This window comes from Poecile atricapillus, chromosome 5 (assembly GCF_030490865.1).
Source record: "Poecile atricapillus isolate bPoeAtr1 chromosome 5, bPoeAtr1.hap1, whole genome shotgun sequence".
NCBI lineage: Eukaryota > Metazoa > Chordata > Aves > Passeriformes > Paridae > Poecile > Poecile atricapillus.
In genome coordinates, this window is record NC_081253.1 from 38690092 (window position 1) to 38712571 (window position 22480).

The following is a 22480-nucleotide window of genomic DNA, read 5'->3' on the forward strand; positions in this document are numbered from 1 at the left end:
ATGAATTAGAATGCAGAATCCAATTATTTCAAACATTTGGACTGTCAACCGCTGTGTTTTTGAAGCGGTGGAAGGGGAGAAAAGGAAAGCTTAAGGATCCTTTTAAGACAAGGGTGGCTGGGCTGTGTTTGTAGCAGGAGAGCTGAAAACGGCAGAAAAACTGACAACCACAATCAGCACCTTCTGTGGCTCCTGGGGCACCTTCCTCTGGGATATTGGCACGGACAGCTTGATCTGCTCTTTGCACTGGCTCACAATGAGTGTCCCAAGTCTTGGTGACTTCCCCTGGCCAGTCACCCTTTCAAAGGAAGGTTCACACTCTAATGTCAAGGAGTCTCTTGTTCTTGGGGAGGGAAGATGTGCCCCTGGGTTGGTGCACAACATCCTGGTGCTGCCCAGCTCCATGGATTAGACATGGCATTTATTCCCCTGGAAAAACAAGGTGTTGCTTTATGGCACCATGCAAAGAGATGCAAAAAGAAATGGGACAGACAGAACTACTACCAGAAGGGGAAATTAGTTTAAAACACCAATTGACTCAAAAAGTAGGGGACAAAACTGGGAGTTGTGAGTACAGAAACCATGATCCAGCCTGACTCAACATCTGCTCTGCTGATGCTTTGAGAGGATGATGAAGCTTGCCAGAAAACAATCATTGCTCCTCCAAGGAGACTTTGGGAGACTTCATTGAATAAAGGCACATCCCACCCTCTCTGTGAGAATTTTCTCCCCAGTCCACTGGAATTGCTGTTTCATAAAGAAACAAGAGTAGCCACCCTCTGCATTTTGAATAACAGAATGGTTTGGAAGGGACCTTCAAGACCATCTCATTCCAACCCCACTGCCATGGGCAGGGACACCTTCCACTATCCCAGGTTGCTCAGAGCCTCATGGAACATCTCTCACACACCCATCCCATTTACCACCAGAGCAGTTATTTCAAGACCTGAAGATGGCAAAGGTGCATATTTTGCTCAAACCTACAGCCCAAAAATGACATTTCCCCCCTCTCATCATTAGTAGGAGTTGTTTGTACAGAGAGAAACGAGGCAACAAGAAAGCGATGGATACTTTAAGCATAATATCTTTCACAATGAGCTGAGAGAGCTTCACCACAGAGATTAAACTGAAAAAAATTCACTTCACTCTCTGGGCTTCAGCATTTCTTTTGACTGTTTGAGTGATATGAAGAGCAGAGCAAAGCTGGTACCTGCTGCAAAGTGTGGATGCCCCATTGCTCTGTAAGGTCTGCGCTGCAATTCCCAACGTACCTGGGATCCAAACATTTTTCTGCCCTGTCATCTGGAGTGGTAAATGGGCTCTCTTGCTTATTTAAACATTTAATGCTCTTCTGATGCCCAAATTATGCCTGTTTCCTGTGATGGATTAGCACAGAATACAGCAGTGACAATTTTCTGCAATCTGTGGAATATCAAATTTTGATTACTTCAGGAGGAAAAAGTAAAGTTATAAGCAAACTGATTGATAAGAAGCAGAGGAATACTTCATGTGGTGGCTCATTGGGAGCCTTGATGAATGCCTGGCAGGACTGTGATGAGTCCCTACAGAAGACATGCAATAACTCTGAGAAGATTTAAGGTATTTACTGCTCAAATAAAACAAAACCAAGTGACATGGCTAGGTGAAGTAGCACTGGGTGATTACAATCTGCTGATCAAGACTAAGTGCAATTCCAATTTTTTTTGCAGAGCAAAAAACCAAAGTAATTCTCCAGCTTGCCCACAGAACACTGATGGTTACTTTGGGAATTTTGGATGCTGGCTTTCTTCAACGAGGAATGGGGCTGTTCCAAAGTCAGGTCTTTATGGAGGATTATCTTCCAGTTAATGCTGACACTTGTTCTACTTTTGGGTGGCAAATTATTTAGCAGTACCTTCTTAAGATAAAATGATAATGTATATATTTTTATCCATCCATCCATCCATCCATCCATCCATCATCCATCATCCATCCATCCATCCATCCATCCATCCATCCATCCATCCATCCATCCATCCATCCATCCGTCCATCTGTCCCATAAAGCTATAATACATATAAAATATATGTGGTTTGACTTGATGATCTTGGAGGACCTTAATGATTCGATGATTTTCTCTCTCTCTCCATGCACACATTCCCTGGGCTCCACTCCCTTCCAGCAGCAGCTTTTCCAGCTGTGAGACTGAGAGGAATTCCCAAAGGAGCATCCCTGACACGGTGCAAGCACTGCCTTTTGCTCCACAGCAAGGTGCAGCTCCTCTGAAGGGACGAACTGCTCTCTCCTCAATTACAAATCTCTCGTTCAGGGCTTCCACAGCAATAACATGTCAACAATCTCCTCGTGCTGCCAGAGGCAGATGTGACCCCTTCACTGTGAAACAGTTGCTGAGCTGTGTCTCTGTGAGAATCCCTAAAGCTCCCCCTGAGAGAGAAAGGACTTTGTATTAAAAGCATCTTCCCCAAAACAGTTCAGACTGAGGGAACCTTCTGAGAGATATAAGGGAGGAAAAAAGCCACCAGTGAAGAGCATGATGCATTTGAAGAGAGGGTTGCATCAGAAGCACCTTCTCCTTCAGAGAAGGGAGCTCACTTGAGCCCACAGTGCTGTTTTGCTATTAAAAAAGGCACTTGCAGTTAAGCGGTGAGGAGAACTGATTTTTTTTATTTTCAGTTTACTATTTCTGGGCGGGGTTGATGGATGTTTTGGACAGAAGAGGCTGAAAGGAGGCTTTGTGAACCAGGATGATTAAAACAGTTGTCTTGAGCTGAGTTTGTCTACTGTGAAAAAAAGTGGAGGAGACTCCAACCAATCCATCAGCAATCCACCGCCGGCAGACGCAGGCACTGATTAGACACGACAGCTTGGCAACAGGTTTGAAATCAAAGTGCAGTAAAACCAGCCTGGCTGTCTCTGTGTGTTTGGAAAAGCTGCCCAGGAGCTACAAGGATCCTGAAGATTTTCAGCTTTTCCAACTCCAAGAGACAGCAGGTGAACACCAGTGGCTTTGGTGGCACTCCCAAGAAGGATAAAGATGATCCTGGTAGAAAAACAAAGGATGCTTAAACCTCTCCATGTGAGAACATGATGGATTTGGAGGATTCTTTGATGTGGTATGTAGGGACCTGGCAGTGCTGGGCCAAGGGTTGCACTCCATCATCTTGGAGGGCTTTTCCAACTTTACCCATTCCATGAATCCATGACATTTGAGATGCAAAGCGCAGCCCAAAGGCGGGGTGTGTATTCCCAGCTGTCCAGAGACCATGCAAGAGCAAAGAGCAAGGACCTGCTGCCTTCCCTGCAAAATGCTTGGACTTTCCAGGGCCACCACATATCCCAAACCACTTACCCTCTGCTGATAATGCACAGAATGAGACTCCTAAGCTGTATCAACCCATATTGTTTACTGTAAAATATTCTTCCACCCTGAAGGAAAAGGACTTAGTGATCACTCTGAGATCTAAACAATGTGACAGACTTAGCTGGGTATTTTGCACAGCTTTTATAGTGAAAAAAAAATAAATTGCTATTGCTGATGTGATCTGGCAATTAAAATATTTTCCATCTGACAAACACCGGTCAGCTCCCACCAGCAGTCAGAAGGAGCTCTATGGAATTCCTGAGCATTTGTTTTTTAGCTCCTGGATGATGAGAATGGATGGAGCACTGAGAACTGCTGGGTGAGACCCTAAATTACATCTTGGTGGGCATCTGATCCCAGTCCCTGCAAGCTGAGTGCCAGCAGTCCCAGAAATCCTGATGATTGCTTCTGGTCTGTCTTTTGGGAATGGCTTCTGGGGGATACAACAACCTGGCAGCCAACCTTCAATCCTGCCTGGATGCTTGGGAAAAAAAGCTACAGCTCCCTCAGAGATCAAGTGGGCAGCAGCCCCTTAACAGGAACTGGTCTATGAGCTACCACCACATGTCTAATTAATGACCCTGCCGGTCGCAGCTGGAAGAGCTGAGCTGGGGGTGATTAATTAAATTAGCTGGCAGAGGAAATTACAGTGGAAAAGCCAAAGTTTGATTGCCTCATAATTAACCACAGTGCAAATAATATCTGCATCTATAACTTCCAGCGATGAGATCAGAAGCCAATTGAATTTGGCACTGATTGAAGCTGTAAATATCCTGTGGTGAAAAATGATAGGTTTGTTCTGAAGGGAAAACTTACAGAAATGGACATCCAGCGGATGCAGGAGGGGAGCAGGGGACAGGGAGGAAAGAGCACTGGAATTAGATCTTGATCTCAGCTGATTTCTGCAGCGATAAGAGGACTCAACATGAAACAGGGAGAAGTATTTTACAATCTGAACGCTGTGAGATTCCTTTCCAGAGATTTGGTGAATCTGGAAAGCAAAGGCCACTGAGATCATTCCGTCCCTTGCCTTGCTCCACACCCTGTGTTTCCTAGTGGTGGGAATCACCGCTTTCCTTGGGAAAAGACTGCACAGCTGAAGAAATAACCAGTCCAAACCCCTCCTCCCAGTCCCTACATCCTCCATCCCCTACTCCTGCTCTTAGGAGCATTTTCTTTTAACTACCAAGAGCCCATTTTTCCAAGGAGATCACCTCCAAATGCCTGCAAACCCCTCCATACCCCTCTAAATCATTATCATTTCATTAACCCCCTTAAGCATCTCCTGCTACTCACTGAAGATTCAAAATATTTCTTACCATTCTTCTCCAAAATTCTCTATTTTGGCAAGTTATGGCCAAAACATGTACCCTCCTCAATCCTGAATCATGCTGGATTACTGTGAGTCTTACCCCTCTTCCACTGCTGGTGAGTTCTGGCTTCAAGAAAGCTCAGATTTTTTAACTGTGGCCTGAAATGCAACCCCTCAAATCCCCAAATGAGCCAAGATTTATTTCCAGCTTCTCAAACTGCTATCCAATGTATTCCCTCACAAAGAGCATGATCCAGAAAATATTTAATTTTCATTTTTTTAAAGCAGTTAAACCAATTTTCCTGAGTGTTGAGTAAAGTGCACTATATACACATATAAAACAGTATTTCATATTTTGTGGATTTAAATTTATTGTTATACATGATCTTGAATCTGTCAAGGATATTATATATATGCTTGATAAATTCTTGATAAATGTGCTCAATAAAATATACACTTGACCATATTATATTGATAAATATGTTTCTCCAAAGGGAATTCACTTTGTGTGGATCAGAATCATTCCATGAACTAAATTTGTGCCTTCTCCTGCTCCACACCAAAAACACTCCTGTGGATATTGGCACCTACTTGGCCATCAAAGCCTCTTCATCAGGGCACCCCTGGTACAAAAAAAATTACAATTCCACAAAAAAATATCAGCACAAATATTTAACTGTGAACACACAAGTCCTGCTCTGCTTCACCACTTCTTTCTGAAAATCTGGGGAATCATAAAACCAGCTCGTTTTTTATGCTACTTTATTACTCCTGGCTGACAACACAACTTTTTGGGGTGTCCTGAGAGCCTTCCCTGTAAGCTGGGCTGGTTCCTGCATCTCCCATTATGGCAGTGAGATGGTCTAGCTGTAAAAAATACAAACCAAACCTCTCCTCTCCAGGATGCCAAATGCATTTTCCTCTTACAAAATAGCACACTTGATGTTGGAGGCTATTTTCCTTCTATTCTGAGGCATCCCATGTCCTCCTCAGCCTCTTATTCCACATCTTAGCACACACATTGGTATCAAACGAGCTGTGTGACTCCACAAAAATGTAAATGTGGCAAGAAACACCAGCTAAAAATCAGCTTTGGACATGCATCAGTTTCAGGAGTTCCAAAACTTTGTCAGAAGAGCCATTCTCTTCTCTCATTTCACTTGGAGAATTTCCCATCACACATCCCTAAACCTTGTCTGCTCCTTCACACCTCCCTTCCAAACACCCCAAGACCCCTTGTAAAACATACCATGTCCTTAAAAAAACATTTAAAAATGGTGGTGACTGATTTTTAACAAACAAAACTCTGCATTTTAAAGGGTCCTTTGGTTGCTGAGTTTATCCAGCCTCCAAATAAATTTTGTGTAATGGTGTCCACAGCTGAAACCAGAGCTGGGAGCACCTACACCAACCCAAACTGGAGTTCCACCACTCAAAATTGCATTTGCAGCAGTATTTCAAATAACAACATTTATTTTAAACACTACTTAAAATAATAATATAGTTTTAAATAATTGTATTTTAACTTTTCTCTTTGATCAGAAGCCTGAATGCAAAAGGTGAACCCATGGAAACTCAGGAATCTATTTCTGATAGTGGCCAAAGCAGATCTGGTCTGGTAAGGCTCAGGAGCACACACATGTCACTAGCAAAGGATTAGAGCTGCCAATTTTGGCTTCTTGAGATGAAAAAGTAAAAAAATCAACTTCTAAATATCATCTTTTCCTAAGACACCCTTCAGTTTTAGCACACAGTGACACAACCCTGTTCTTTCCACTCACAGAAGAGTCTTAGAAGCATTCCTGGGGCTGTGATTTAATTGTGTGAGCACCTTGGTTTCCCAAGCCTGGCTGGTACTGTAGAGACAAGTGAAAATACAATAAAAACATCCCTTTGGAAATTCTGACCTGGATGAAACCAGGGAAATGTAAATCTTTTGGAGGAAAAGCAAAGTTAGCAGGAAGATTTCTAGGCCATGACATAATCATCTGTTCAGCATGAAGGCTTTTTGAAGCTCGGCCCATGCACACCTTTTGAGCTTCACCAATTACCAAGACACTTCTTGCTCCCCAAATTCTTACACAAAAAATGCCTCAGCGACAGGACTTTGCTCTGTCTGCACAATCTGGTTAATAGGCACGGGGAGGGATTTCATCTCCCTCTAATTCCTGCCTCCCACCCCTCACCTGTGCTCCCCTCAGCACATTTCCACTCGCTGTTTAATTACTTGAAAGCCGCTCTGATTTCTTCTGGTCACGCGTTTCTGCTGGGGCTTCGCTGCTGTCCCCCACTCCAGCACCCACCCATGGAAAAATCCAGCTGGAAGAGCATTATCCCAGACGAACAGAGAATATTTGAGAGCTGTGGGGAACCTGCATTTGGGCTGCTGTGTATATCAAGTTTCAGTCCAGTCAAAAGCCGGCACCATCTTTTCACTGCTGCCCTTTTCATTTAGTTATCTTACTGAAGTCTTATCTCCCCAGTCCCTTGCCATAGGCTACCAGCTTCCTGCAGAGCCAGAAACAAAGCTTAGTCTTAAACAAAGGGGGGAAAAAAGGGAAAAAAGCACAAAAGAAAGTTGGTCACAGTTACTGTTAGGGAGCCCTGCAGGTTCTGTAGCCAGGACCAAAGCGAGGGGATGCTGCTGCTTCTGTGCCTCGTGTCACCGGCCAGCAAAGCCACCAGGAGCACGGAGAGGCACTGCCTGCCTTCAAAGCCTTCCCACCACTGCCTTCAGCCACGCTCTGCTGTCCCAGGAGCTGAAACACATCCTGAAATGGGCAAAAAGCACAGGAGGAACACAACCACCATCACTGGTGACAAGAGCTTGTGGTCTACAACCTTCCCGTGACATCCCACCCAAGGAAAAGAGAATCCTGGGGACCACCTCCCACCCTGTCCTCAGATTCAACCACAATCACTTTGTGTAGCTCTTTAACAGCAGAAGGAATTTATACAGCAAAGCTTCCCCCAGCACAAACCAGGAAAAAACTGGCTTTTCAGCCACGTCCAGAAGGCAATTTGAATTGTGTTTGGTTTAAACTGCCTGGGGGAGATTTCGTGTACAGAGAGGCAGATGTGACCTCAGGGCAGGAGGAATGAAAGGAACAGGTTAAACGTCAACTACACAGAAAAGCTGCAAATAAAAAGAAAATATTTTGCATAAGATTTCTTTCTAACAGAATAGGTGTTTTTCAATCTGCTGGGTGTTCCCACAAGTGCTTGACTCCCAGTACTTCCCAAAATACTCACAGATGAGCCTTTGGATCTGATCTGAGCACCTCATAATAGCTGATGCTTGGCATTAGGCATTTTTTGGCTTTATTTTGGCTTTTTCATTACTATTACAAGTTTTAGCCTTGCAAACAGCTGAATTTCGAGAACAAATCAGTGTCCATTGCTTTTCCTTTTGGAAATAACTGATGAATAACTGGTGAAAGAACACCTTGGTAAAGCTGCTCAATGCTTTAGACAGCAAACTTCATTTTCCAGTTGCTTTTAGCTTGCTGTATTTAAGATGAAACTCCCCATGTGTATTCCTCAGGTGCTGTGCAGTAGCAGATATGTGCATCCACACACGTGGCATGCAATTTAATTCCAGTGTTAATGATACCAAGGAATTTTCTGAGGAAAAACTAACCCACAGTGGTTTCCATCTGACTCCTTTTCAGTGATCCTGGCCTTTGGCCATCAGCCTGATGCAAGCCATGCTTCCCCTCAAGTTTAAATTCACCATTCATTTTTTTGCCATATGAAATTAAAATTTTGTTCTAATTTGCCCTTCCATTCCTCTGTTGTAGTTCCAAACTGGCCCAAGCAGTTTCTAATAAACACAGTGATGGTTTTCTCTCTGTTAGTGAGCTCTGAGTTGACCTTTTCAAGAAGGTTTTGGCCAAGCAGATAAGAAGTCCACTGAAAAAACACTGGCCTTCAAATCTCTCTAGCTCTGCTAGGTGTTTGGGAGGGAACTAAATACAAAAAGAGAAATAACCAGTCTGTATCTTAACCAATAGTTAAGTTTGAAGCCAAGGTTTTGAGACTTTCAGAACAGGCACTCACCCACCCACCAGATGGGTTCTTATTCCAGCAAACAAACGAAGTCTCTTTTTCTGTTGCTTTTTATCAACTTATGAACACTCTTTTCCCCAAAAAGTCCTCCTTGTTTGAGTCCTGAACTCAAATCCTAGATTTCTACAAGTTTAACAGCTTCTTTTTCTAGGGAATTTCAGCCTAACTTGGTACTTTTCAGCGTGGCAGCCAAATCCACAGAGAAGGAGAACCGAAATTTGTCAAGAATCTCAGCAGAATAAAGGAGCTGACTCTGCCTCCAGGGGACACCATCCCCTGTTCCAGGTTGCTCCAAGCCCTGTCCAGCCTGGCCTTAGACACTTCCAGGGATTCAATGAAGTGATTTAGATTGAAAAGAAGAACAGCACTGTGGCTTTTTAATAAATGCTTTCACGATCTCCAGAAGGAGACAGAAGCACTTCCTTTGCAGGTTTCTCTTTCACCACCACCGAGGAAAATAACGATTTCAATAATTATTGCAAACCAGGCTCCTGTTTACCAAGAGTCTGAGCTTTTATCAGAGGCAGCTTTGCACACAAGAAAGGTGCAGCTGAGCCGGGGAGCATTTCATCTAAAGCACTCATTAACTTGGACAAGCGGGGTCGAGGGTGTTGTGGTTGTTTTGTTTTGATTTTTAATCATCCAGGCATCTCCCAGGCTGCCGCACAGGCACCGGTGTTCCACCGGATCAGCTCCTGGGTGAGAAGGGCTGCCAAGCAGCTGCAAGGACAATAAAATACAATATTACAACTCCTACCACCACCTTTCATCTTTGGAGTATTGCACTGGAGCTTCCAGGGTCTCCAAAAGGCTGAAGTCTGACCAGCTGACGTTCCACTCGCCTCACTCAGCTCTTCCTGTCAGATGCATTTCCTGGAAGCTACTGGTGAGTGACAATTTTATTTTTTTTGCCTCAATTTAATTGCAAACCAACACAATGTGGGAGCACACGAAGGGTTCATTCCTCCAGCTGTATCCTGGAGTTTACTGGCAGCAGTGAATCAGTCTCTTTATTTATGTCTGTGTTTGAGAACGCGATGCCGCCGTAACTAATAATTTATCCATTTTCCTCATTAACTCCATGAAATATCTGCTGTCCAAAACAGAGCTAATAGAACTCCAGCTCGCTGGGAGTCGTGCTGCTCAGTGGAGTTCAGCCACCAGGAAGAGCAGGAGCGAGTTTTTATTGATCCCTTCCCAAAGTCCAAGCTGGAAACCTTAAGCCAAACCTGAAGTCAAAGCTGCGGTCCCCGAGCAGCTGCTGGGCCGGCAGCAGCCCAGCTGTCTAAACTTTATTGGCAGCAAATGTCATTCTTGCACAGGAACTGCATGCCTGCAAGAGCCAAAGGCACATCTTGGGCTATCACATCCCATCACGCTCCCCGACGAGATGTGAAAACCGGAATGGGAAACGTCAACAGAGTCCGGCCGCGGCGAGGAGCGGGGCATGCCCGCTGACAAGCGCGCCGCTGTGACAGAGATGGGCTTGGAGTTGCAATTAGTGGCACTGTCATTTTCGGGCGCTCCTGCCAATTAATTAAGCCTGTCAAATGGAAAAACAGCGGCATTCACATGATAATTTATATCGGGAGAGACTGGCCCGGCAAAGCCGCCGCTGCCGCCAACAAAATCCCCTCCGAGCGCTTCAGGAAAAAAAAAAATAATAAAAAAAAATATATAAAGAAGTGGAAAGGGGAGGGGGGGGGAAAGAAAGAAAGAAAGTTAAACTGTCCTTGTTATAATTGTTAACTCTGATCGCTCAAGTAGAAGACGGGCTGATTAAAACTCCAAACGAGCCCCCAGCTCGCTTAAATCTCAGAGTCCGGAATGATAGAATCAGAGGAGTTTATTCATACCATTAAGCCCCAGAGAACTTAATTGAAAGAAGAGCATAGCCTGGACCTTGACAAGCGGGAGGTCACAGTAATTGCTGCCGGACATATTTAACATTAAGATAATCAGGCCATTAATTACCCTTTGGATCATTAAATCAGCCAGTTGCAAAATGAAATTTCTGCCTCTATTACTCACTTGAGAGACCACAGGGGTGGCTTTTAATTTATCAGTGAGCTTGAGATACAAAGGACCAGGCTTGGGGAGGAAGGAAAAGGGGGAGAAAGGAGGGGGTTTGCTTCAGCAGAGGCAGGAATATCAATCCGCCATGCTTGGTGATCGTGGCAAATTAACTAGGTAAGATAACCTCAGCTTCTAAAGGCAGAAGCTGGGGGTATGTAAATAGATGAGGGCAGACAGGGAGATCAGAGCCTGCACACCACTTAGCAGGATAATAAAGGAAATCATCCTTGATTATCAGTGCTAATTTGGACACTGCCGGTAGCTTGTTATGCGTGTTCTGAGTAGCATTTAATTAATTCAATTGCTTGTTAATGAGGGAAGTGACATGTGGGGAGCAGATGCCACCCAACTGCAGATGGGTTCTGGTCAGCCCTTCACAATAAAATCTTTTCTTTTATTTTCTTTTTTTTTTTTTTTTTTTTTTGTAATTTATTTTTAAAAACCCCCTTCCCCTGGAAGGGGAAAGGTGTCAGGCGTGGAGGAGCCCTGAAAAGGCACAAAACACTGACCTCATCAGGCCAAGATCCGCCACGGAGCCGGAGCTGATGAGCACGGACAGAGGCACCCCTGGCTCCCCCAGGCCTATTCATTCCTTCTGCCAGGAATCTGGGAGCAGCAGCACCACAAACTGATGGCCAAAAGGAGCAAGGGCTGAGGGAGAGATGGAACACAGCAGCTCTGCAAGATCCAGGATGCAAGAGCTCTCTTTATTTATGACGAAGGATTAATTATTTTTACAAAGAAAAGGATTAATGTTTCCATGGAAGGCATGGTGTAATATTTTTCATCCAAGTCACTCCCCAGTGAGCAGCTTTGGCATCACGGCCGCTCTCCTCGGGGCAGTGCAAGCCAGGCTCTGGTGCAGGACTGTAAAACTCAGCTCAATACAGTGCAGCTGTGTAATGTTATCCCTGACACCATTAAACTGAGTTCATTAGTGAGCAAGGATCAAACCAGATCTTCCCTTGGAAGGTGAGAGTCAATTCCCAACACCGCCAGCTCCCAGCTCGTGCCTGCTCAGCCCGTGTTGGATTCGCCTGTAACCTTTGGTACCCAGAACAAACAGAGACTGCTGAGCAAACAGACCTGAGCACAACTGCTGCTCGTGCTCCAAGCCCCACTAAAAGAGCTTAAAATTCACGGTTTTAATGGAGTCAGACATTCCAGCTGTTTGTGAATATTCTCAAAGAGGTGATGCAATGGTGGAGCCCGATCTGTGTGTAGCTAACACAGATATTCGGCCCTGTTTGAGCAGCACAACAGGAAGTGTGGCTGGGATGGTCCCTGGATATGACCCTGCCTTCCCTCGGCTTTGCCGCCAACTTCCAGCCACTGGAGGTGGCACATCCATCCCAGCACTGCCAGGGAGACAGAGATGGAGTCCTTGGGAGCTCAGGGAAGGAGGGAGCAGATAACCATTTCCCCCTGGAGAGGGATGGGGGCAGCTTGTCTCCTTTGGAAAAGGCCAACACCACCTTGGGAAGTCAATGGTGGCAAGTGAGTCTGCAAACCAGAAGCCACATGAGCGTGAGGAGAAAGCAAAACAAGTGAGGTGTGTTCAGAAAAAGCTAAATATCTGGTAGGAGTGCAAAAGGCAAAGAATTCCCAAGCTGGCATCCCCACATCTCCAACATTCCTCCACGGAGCTGCTCAGCCCCACAGGGCTCCTCCAGTGCTGCAGCACTCCAAAGCAGCGCTGTGAGAATGTGCTTAAACAGTATCAATAGCAATTAGAGGGAAAATCCTGATCCCATCCCCAGCCCCAGTTAATTGTCGCAACATTGATTTACTCTAATTTGACTTCTCACTCCAAATTAAACCCGCATTACCCAAGGAGGGACCGCAGGCAAGCTCCCCCCGCTCGCCCCCTCCCCTGCAAGACAATAAATTTAATATTGAATACACTTGGAAAAAAAAACCTGGCGGTTGTTGCAGGATCCATACTGAAAGATCTTTTTCCTTTTCTCACTCTTTTTCTTTTTTTTTCTTCCTGCGAGTAATTAAAAGATGCTTTTCTTGACTAATGATTCCCCTGTTTAGGAATGGGAAGTCAATACTCCTTCACCAGCAGTCAGCTTCAATTTGTCACAGGCCTCCCGAAGTTTGAGCGGCATTCTCGGGGCTGCTGGTAATTGCTGGAACCAATTACCAGCTCTCCAGAGCTGACCTAATCAGGGACCCACGGCCACCACAGCTCAGGGCCCAGCTGCTCCTGTTCCCTTCCACACTCCAGTGTTTGCCTGGGCTTGGGTTTTCCGCCGCTTCCCCAGCTTCTCGCGCTCACCGGAGCTGTTTATTCCTCCTTCCTCCCCAAAATCCCAGCAACACCCCCAGCTTTGCCTTGTGCCGCTTCCTTGGGGATCCCACCACGCCCGTGCTCCCCAAACCTTCCAGTTCAGGGCCAGGGGCCATCCTGGCTGTTGCTTTTCACTTACAGGGGCACTGAACGACCTGGAGATCTGCCTGAAGAGTTCCAGGATGCTTTGGGTTGGAATGGGCCTTAAAGTCCATCTCATCCCACCCCCTGCCATGGGACACTTTCCACCAGACCAGGTTGCTTGTCTCTCCATCCTACCATGACCTGGAATTTATTAATATTAATATATATTAATTAATATTAGAGGATATACCTGGGCAATATATCCCTGATCAATGCAGGAGGGATAATGCCTTCTGCTAAAGGCTTTGAATTTTACATACCCTCCAAGCTCAGAACCTTTCTGGCCTTCAAAATAGGTGTCCAGGTTTATCTTTGCCCATGATTTGCTTGGATGATGAATTTGAGGTGCATTTGGTGGGCTAGAAAAGGATGGCAGTAGTTTAATGTGGCTTAATCACAGAATATCCTGAGCTGGAAGGGATCAAGGTCATGGAGTCCAACCCCTGCCCAGCCCAGACACCCCAACAACCCCACCCTGTGCATCCCTGGGAGCCCCTGGAGCTCTGGCAGCCTCGGGGCTGTGCCCATTCCCTGGGGAGCCTGGGCAGTGCCAGCACCTCTGGGGGAAGAACCTTTCCCTGAGATCCAGCCTGAGCCTGCCCTGGCACAGCTCCAGCTGCTCCCTTGGATGCTGTTCCTGGACACAGACAGGAGATGGGAGCTGTCCCTCATGAGGAAGGTGCAGGCCACGGTAAGGTCTTGAATTTGATAATATCTTATTTTTGAGTGTACAAAATGACTAAAGGGAAGCTGTACTCACAGCCTGGTGTAGCTCTGGTTTCAGAAATACTGGTGATATTCTTCTGGATAAGATTCCTTAATCATGCTACGACCTAGAGTAGCCATTTGGCAATTCCTCCTATCAAAAACCATCTCCATGGATCCCTCCACCTTTTCCTCTACTCCACAGAAACACACAGGATGGCACTGCAAGCATACAGTGATCAGTGCCAACCTCTCCCAGGCTGAAGGGACTGCTTCAAAAGCCACATCAAGACTTTCAGATTCATTTTAGTCCAGTCTGTGAACACTCCTTGAGCCTCCCAGCCCAACAATTCAGCATTTGTGGAGCAGCTCATTACCTTTTTTTGGGTTTTTTTTTGTGTCTCTAGAAATCTGTGAGCTTCCACTAATGGCTTCATCTCCAATAGAAAGACACAACATGGAAAGGTGAAACCCATGATCCCCTCTGAAAGTGTCCATTAAGGGCCCATCACAGAATCACATTCCCAGAGTGGTTTGGGCTGGAAGGGACCTTCAGGACCACCTTGTTCCACCCCCTGCCACGGCAAGGACACCTTCCACTGTCCCAGGCTGCTCCAAGCCCCATCCAGCCTGGCCTTGGACACTTCCAGGGATCCAGGGGCAGCCACAGCTGCTCTGGGCACCCTGTGCCAGGGCCTGCCCACCCTCACAGGGAAGGATTTCTGGGAAAGCAGAACCTCTACCTGAATAACTCCAATTTATTTTCTCACCACAGCTTGGACAGAAGGATTGTGATGCTGGCAGAGACCAAAGGGAAGCACAGAAGGAGGCACACACTGGGAAAAAGCAGAACTTTCTGGTATTTACATGAAAAATTGCATTTCAGTCCCTGCTGCAAAGAGCAGAGGAATGGGAACAGCAAAGCAAGATTGCAATTGCTTTGTGGGAAAATTTCCACATCATCCTAATTCTACTTTTTCTAGCACCTCTTCTATCACATAAGCGTGAACCTGGACACAGAGCTAGAAAATCCTATTTATAAAATGAATCTTTTTGTCCAAAAATGCTGCAGTGCAGGAGAGAAAGTGCAGTGATATCAGTGACAATCAGAATCAGCTGAATATAACCATAAAGATGCACAGAAACAAAGTGGGAAAATTAAAATAAGCCCTGAGCATGAAACACTAAGAGAAAAAAGTTGATTTTCTAGAAGCAAAATTCAATCCCAAATGCATTATTAATTGAAATGGATGGTGCTCTTTTCATCACAGTCACATGGATTTTAGATTCTTCATGATGTTTATTATGTGACTACTGAAATAATGTGATTTTTCTTTTTTTTTTTTTTTTTTTAAATAGAATTCCAATTGAGTGCAAGCATTTTCCTTTCAGGTGTTTACAACTATTGCTCCATCTCACCTCAGCAGTAAGGAGCAACATATATTTGTGAGGTGCAAGAATAGAAAATCTCAGTATTAAAGTGATAGTAATGACTGAAAATTCATTTCAATCTACTTGATGAAATCATTGTGTGTAATAATACACAGGTATAGAGCAGACATCCCATTTCTGCCTGAACAAAACCTCTCTTTGGGGCTCTTGGAGCACTTTTAAATGCACAAGCATTCATCTAAGTAGCCTGATTAATGTAGTGGCTTCATTCTCGAAGATGAACCAAAGGTGGCACCACAAATTCATTTTTCAGGGCTAACGAAATAATGCAATAAGAAACAGTTGACTTTATTACACACAACAGCACAAACCCAGCCCTCTGCTGCAGGAGGTGGCCCAGGCATCGTGATCTTTCCACCTGATCCAAAACTGGAAAAAGTATTCTCAAAACATCTGTCTTTGACCTCAATCAGATTAATTAGGCATAAAACCCCCTAGTTTTAGGTAGAACACCACATCACAGGAAGAATTTCAGTGTGTGGATCTCTGAGAGGCAGGTAAAACACTATTCTCAAAGGAAATACCCCCCACAGCAAGTCATGGTTTCACATAAATCACACACAGAAAAGGAACCAAGTCAATGGCGAGCAGGACTTTGAACAGACCTGAGCAGAACCAAAGACCTGACAGCCAGGTACAAATTCCCAAGTGAGCCTGAACCCCTGAAGGGAGATTATTAATGACAAACTGATAGTCCAGGAGGCAGGAACTTTGTGGCCCACTGAGACAAAGGAGGACATGACAGGATAATTTAGATGGAGGAAGAAGCACGTTTCCATCTCCCACTGAACACAAAACTGCAGAGCTGCTGAGGAAACCTTCACAAGGGCAAGAAAGTAACGAGGTCACCCAACTTTTGCCACCCCCCCACCCTGACACACGTAGTTCCTGGGCTTTACTGAGGATATAAATAATGATTTTTTCCACAAGGGAGAACTGAAAAGCAACAGCGTCACGCGCCGGGCGAGGCGGAGAGAGCAAAAACCCACCTGGTGGAGTCTGAGGAAGGTTTGACGTGGCCTTGGCTGTTCTCCTCCCACACACTGTTGGCCAGCTCGTTGCCAATGGCTGACATCACCTTGATGAGCTCGATGGGCCAATCGTCCAGGTCCAGGGAGCGCACCCGCGACAGGTGCGTGCCGAGGTTGCGGTGGATTCCTGAGCATTCGATGCAGATGAGGGCTCCCAGGTTGAGGCTGGCCCAGTCGGGGTCTGCAATTAGGACACAGCAATTAGGACAAGGGAACACCCAACAGAACCTTCCAGCTGGTGTCTGTGCCTGAAGGTTTTGGCTCTGGGGGTGGGTCTTGTCCTAAAGCGCAGCTGGGAGGTCTTCCAGGGTCAACTGAGATGCCAACCCTTCGAAGAAAACATCATGGAGTAAAGAAAAATAAAATGTGGTGTCTCAAAAGATGTATCCCTCCATCTTCAGTCAAAAACCACTATGAATTAGGAGGGAAATGTGAAACAAAGGAAATAGAAGCATGGTGATGGGTAAAGGATGATGAAAGCCCCTCCTTGGGAATGCAGAGCTGCCCCAAGGAGAGAAAAAAATAGAGCCTAGAAACAATTATCTCGTGCTAACTACATCTGCTCCCTCAATAACCACCTACACCATCAGCTGCGTGTGCCTCTTCCATCTGACTCTTCTCCCATCTCCAAAATCAGGGAGATAAACACCAAGATGGGAATGTCCCACTTGGAACAGCCCCAGTTCCAGGGCACGAGCCAGAAGGATCCCACCCACCCCCAAAAAGGGTGAGACTGGAGCAAACCTGATCACAAGATGGGAAATTCCATTTCCCAACATGGTTCAAAGCTCTTCTGCCACTGCTCTGTGTAATTTAAATCTAGATTTGTATGGACTGCTTTCTCTCCAACAAACATCCACCTTAACAAATGCAACTGAACACACACAAGAGGAATTTTTGTTGGTTTTTTCTAACCCCTTGCTGTCAGATCTTTTCTTCATGCCTTACTCTGTGCATCCCAAAGAAATACCCCAAATGTCAAGCAGGAAAATGGGGATTAATTAAGAGGGCAGGCAATTCTTACTTCTATCCAAACAAATTTTGGAGTTGACAGAAAAATGCATTTCCAGTGTTTCCTACTGTTCTCAAAAATTCATCCCAAGACTCGTCTTGACTTTGTGTAACCCACAATGGAAAAGCTGTTTCTGGCAGCCAAAATATGAGGAAACAAAACTTTTTCTAGTTCTTTGTCATGCTGTGTTTGGACAAAAAATAGGAAACTCATAATTTGAATTGTGAAGTCCCTCATCTTACTGAAGGCATTGACACATTTTTCATTCAGTCCACTGAAATCTAAAAATGCAACCAAGAAGAAAAATCCCCCATCTTATTCCACTTGAGCAGAAAAACACATCTTTTGCTTAAAAGTGCTTGTCCATACCAAGTCTTATATTATACATAATTTAATAGCTACATTATATATACACAGCATTTCAGATCTCAAAAAAATCAGGTGAGATAAAACTCCTGCTATGTTTTCCAAGCTTTTGGTACAGTAACTACAACAAAATCCTTTAATTCCCTAGTTCTTTAGATATCTCCATTGTTGTTTTGCCACTGGAGGAACCAGTGGTGTATCTGAAACAAAATACATGAAGAAACCCCCAAAATCGCCATTTGTTGGTATAAATTTGAACACAGCAAGTATAAAATTGGGATGTGCAAACTGTGACTTGGATGAAACCCCTGACCTGCTAAGGCTGGGGTTATCCTGACAAAAATCCAAAGTGCAATGAGCTGTAAGAGGCATGAACTCAGAATGAAGCAAGAGAAGGGAATACCAACTTACATTATCTCACTTATTCTGACAGAACTGCTGTTAAGGACCTTCCCAAACACCTCTCCACTTGAAGCACGTGCAGTGCATCTTGTACTGAAAAAATTCTTTAAATATTCACCTGCTTCAGGGCATCACAGAATGGTTTGGGTTGGAAGTGGAAGTTACCAGCACTGCTACGACTGAAGGAGTCCCCCAAAACAACAAGCAAGAAGTTCCATGAAATTTTACCAAGATGTTATTTTCATTTTCAACAACCTGACAACACACAGCTGAGTGGGAAAGTGGCAAATGAGGAAAGGCAAGGGCTGAGCTCGTTATAGAAATGAAAATTGTTATCACCAATTCACACCACAAGTGGTTAAAAGCTTTAAATTATTAAAATTATTCAAGGTTGGGGTTTTTTTACTTTTAAGATGATACAAACCCAGCTCCCTTTTCCTGCTGGTGGTGAGAGTAGTTCTGAATTGGAGGATGCTCACAAGCACGTGGCAGGCGTGGACATCAAGGTTTGATGGTAAAAGGAAGAAAAAGCCCACTCTAGTGCAGCTAGAGGTGCTTTACTTAAAACTGGTCAAATAAAAAATGAGCTTTTTAGCACCACTGAATATATCCAGATCACAATTTTCAGCTGTTCATATTCTGAAACACGCTTGGCTCACTCCTTCCCTGAAAACCTCTTCCCCCACTTTGACTCACACCTCAATCAGCCTCACCATTTGGAGGTGAAAATCCTCTTAGGAGAATAACCCCTCCCCACTCTCTCCTTCATCCCTTTGGATCCAAGGAGGCTGATGAAAGGCTGGACCTTCCTGAGATATCCCTGGGCTGAGCAGGGGGAATTGCTGGAAGGAGGAGCAGAAGAGCCAGGGGTGAAGGCATCTCAAGTTGCAGCAGAAGAGAGAGAAAAGTTTGCAACTCTCCTATTCTTTGAGAGTTTTTTTTTTCTATTCTGCATGAAAAATTTAATTCTGTGATGGGTAGGACAAGATTGCCCAAATTTGTATCTCAGTGTTTGGTCTTCAAATAAAAAATACACCAGAGTCAGTGATCAGACTCCTAGACAGGAAAACTCAGGATGAGAACCCATGTTTTTAAACACTTCCTATTTTATTCTACAACACCAAAGACCTGATATTCCATGTTCTCCAGATATCCTGAAGTAGGTGACTCGTATTTATTCTCTGGCAAAGCCAAAATCCAAAAATTCAGCTGTTTGCCTAAACAATTGGATCTCCTTGGGAGGCTTCTCCAGACAAAGCCAGCACCGGGACCCCGCTGCTTTGGGAAAAGGCAGCACCAGTTTCCTTTTGAAACATGAAATCAGATCTTGGGCACAAACTCCAGCTCCTAAAGAGCACCTTGCCTCTTCTCTTGCTCAGGGATGGGAATGTTAGAAGGAGAATATTGGATAATTTTAGCTGGAGGCTGCCAAAGGGCCGGGATTCTGGCAGCACACAGTTGGATTAACATCCAACAAGGCAGAATTCCCCGATGAAACAAAAGTGCTGCATCGCGTGCTCAAAAGGCAAAGAGCTCCAGAAAGAGGAGGAATGAGACTTCTGAAGTGCAAGATTGATGGCTCCTGAATAGAGCTGAGGGATGGCAACATCTCACTCTCCTGTGCTCCCAAACATCTGGCTCTGTGGGGATGTGAACAACGTGAGAGCTCCACGGTGTGGAGTGCTGGGGTTTGTGATGTTAAGAGCTTCAGGGTAAGGACCTGGCAAGGCAGGAAGGGAATAAAATAAAGCAAAGCCCAGCAGAAAAATCAGCAGGCTGAGGTTCACCTCCTATGTGTGTGTGTGTGTTCACATTTTAAGATCCATTGCTTTGTAAATATCTCACATTTTTTTCCAAAGGAATGACAGTGGCCTTAAAATCAGGAAGGTCAAATAGCAAGAGGAGTCAAAGAAGGTTTAAATCATCTCTGAGAATACAAACAAATCCAGCTGAGATTCCAGAATCATCCCCCCCTACATGACAGAGTGTTGCCAAAATGGGCTGTCCCACTCTGCCCTCTCCCAGAACATGTTCCTGGCACATCCCTGCTGCTGGCACCACGCACGGGGGCCCAGCTTGACCCATGAGCAATCTGGCTGAAAACCAGATTGGTTTGGGGGGGAGAAAAAACCCAAAAAAGAAAAAAAAAAAAGAGTGCTGCTTTCTTGCACAAGTGTTTTCCTGATTAAACATCCAGCCTGGCTGCATAAATCCTGGGATATGTGCATGGCTGGGGAGAGAAACACAAGCCTTGGGCATAGTGTGGAGTCTGGGTAGAGCTGAGATGGGTGAGAAGGATGTTGTGGGTGTGGAAGTTGTCTGCACTGAAGGGACTGCATCTTACAGATATATAATATAATCCCTCATAAATGTATATCTATAAAAATAGAATATATTTGTGCATTTTATAAATATGTATCTAGTTAGCAAGGCTAGGAAAATGCCACCCACAGTGGAGCAGGACTCAGCACCACTCCCACTGTGGGCTGCTCAGAGGCAGCAGTGAGTACTTCAAATGAGCTAAATATCCATGTAGGTCACTCCCAGACCCCCTCCTCCTCACCCACAGCACACCACCCTTCCTGCCTTCCTCCTGAGCTGCATCAAAGCTCTGGGGGAAATCTCAATGACTGCCAGGTCACTATGAAAGCACACTAATAAATAAGACTCGCTTTAGGCTCCAGGTGCTAAAATACTGCTCAAACCAAGCTTTTCCCTGGCTTAGCACGTGCTGAATCACTTAGAGTGAGAGCAGACACCAAATTATTGGTGCAGAAGCACCTGCACTTGTGTACAAATGTTCTTTTTACACTGGGGTGTCATAATGGCTTAGACCAGGAGCCAAAATCCCAAGCAGCCAATCTTTAAAGATAAAAATCACACCTGAAGAAAAATAAATGAATATTTTTTCCATTTTAAGCATGTGTAAAAATTGCAAGGAAAGTTCTGACTTCCAAATATCAAAGAAATAAAAATGCACAAGTTCTCAGTCCTTCAGCTCCTACAACTAATTGCTTTAGAGCAAGAGAACTTCCTTTCTGTGGCTTTGTTGCAAACCCCTGGAACTAAAGAGCACCAGAATAATGGCCTCAGTCGGGGTTAGTGAGGTGAAGCACAGCTCAAAGTATTCCTGAGAACACTCTTCTGAACACTAAGTATATGTTTTAAAAAATAAAAAAGAAAGGGGGAAAGAAACACAAAGGGGAAGGGAAAAAAAAAATAAAAATCAGAAATCAGTTTTCTAGTATCCAGATATAATGAGCAATGACTTTGGTTTCTTCTGACAAGCAAGCCTAAAAAAACCAAACCCTAAAAACAGCAATCAAGCTCTGGCTCTTTGAAAATATTACCATGGCATGTGTGCCCTCACCATGGAAAACAGGAGGGAAATGGAAGGGACTGATGTCAAACAGCAAACTTTCTGCCTTTTCTTTGAAGGGAAGTACAGATGTGCTGACATTCAACGTGGAACAACGAGGGGAAAAAAATTAGGATGCACTTGATGTGGCAGATATTGAGCATGAATTAAGCAAACTCCTTGAGGAAGCAGAAGAAATGTGCCAGAGGGATGTCCCAGCAGGGAGGCCAGGGCTGGTGTTCCCCCAGTGCTGGCCAAGGAGAAGAGGTCAGAGCTGGAGTCAGCTGGCTGTACTCACTCTGTGCCTCGCAGTCCACGCAGTGGGAGTTGCCTCTGATGTTCCTGATGGACTGCAGGGCCATGGCCTCGTTCTGGCTCGTCAGGCGCGACTGTGGGGAGGCAAAGACATCAATGAGCAGCAAGCAAGAACCCAAAAAACCCAAATGACACAACTGTCAGCTGAATGAACAGCAAACCCCAAAGCTCAGCCCAAGGTCAAATCAATATGGTCAAGGAACCTCAAGTCTTGATTTGCATCTCAAGGAACAGAAATCCTTTGGCTTTTGGGGTCTCCAGCCTGGATTCTGACAGAGGGAAATCGAGCTTGAGAATGAACCCTGCTCTTCCCAAGAGCAGCAGCCACACTGTAGGTTTGCTTCTTGAGATAAATGAGACAAGAATATTATTTTACAAGATCAATTTCTTTTATTGATGTGTGTGCTTGTGCTAATGAAGACTAAGGGATGGTTTGCAGAAGCAGCTGAAACTTTTTCATCATCCAAAGGTCAGATTTCACCCGTTTAAATGCTCCCCATGATGACCTGCCCATGACCTCTGCTTGGGGAGACTCTCCTGATGTCCTGATGCACTTCTGCTCCACCCAGCTAAACTGCCTTG

General features: G+C 44.9%; 1 protein-coding gene across 7 annotated transcripts in view; it reads right to left on the reverse strand.

Annotated features, from left to right (window-relative positions):
* The window catches only part of AGAP1 (ArfGAP with GTPase domain, ankyrin repeat and PH domain 1), a 308994-nt gene that overhangs the window by 21782 nt on the left and 264732 nt on the right, over window positions 1-22480 (reverse strand). For all 7 annotated transcript variants that reach the window (XM_058839370.1, XM_058839369.1, XM_058839368.1 and 4 more), the window contains 2 exons: window positions 21882-21972; window positions 16404-16626 (listed from right to left, as the gene is read on the reverse strand). In XM_058839370.1, the coding sequence (XP_058695353.1) occupies window positions 16404-16626; window positions 21882-21972 (314 nt within the window). The remainder of the gene's footprint in view (window positions 1-16403; window positions 16627-21881; window positions 21973-22480) is intronic.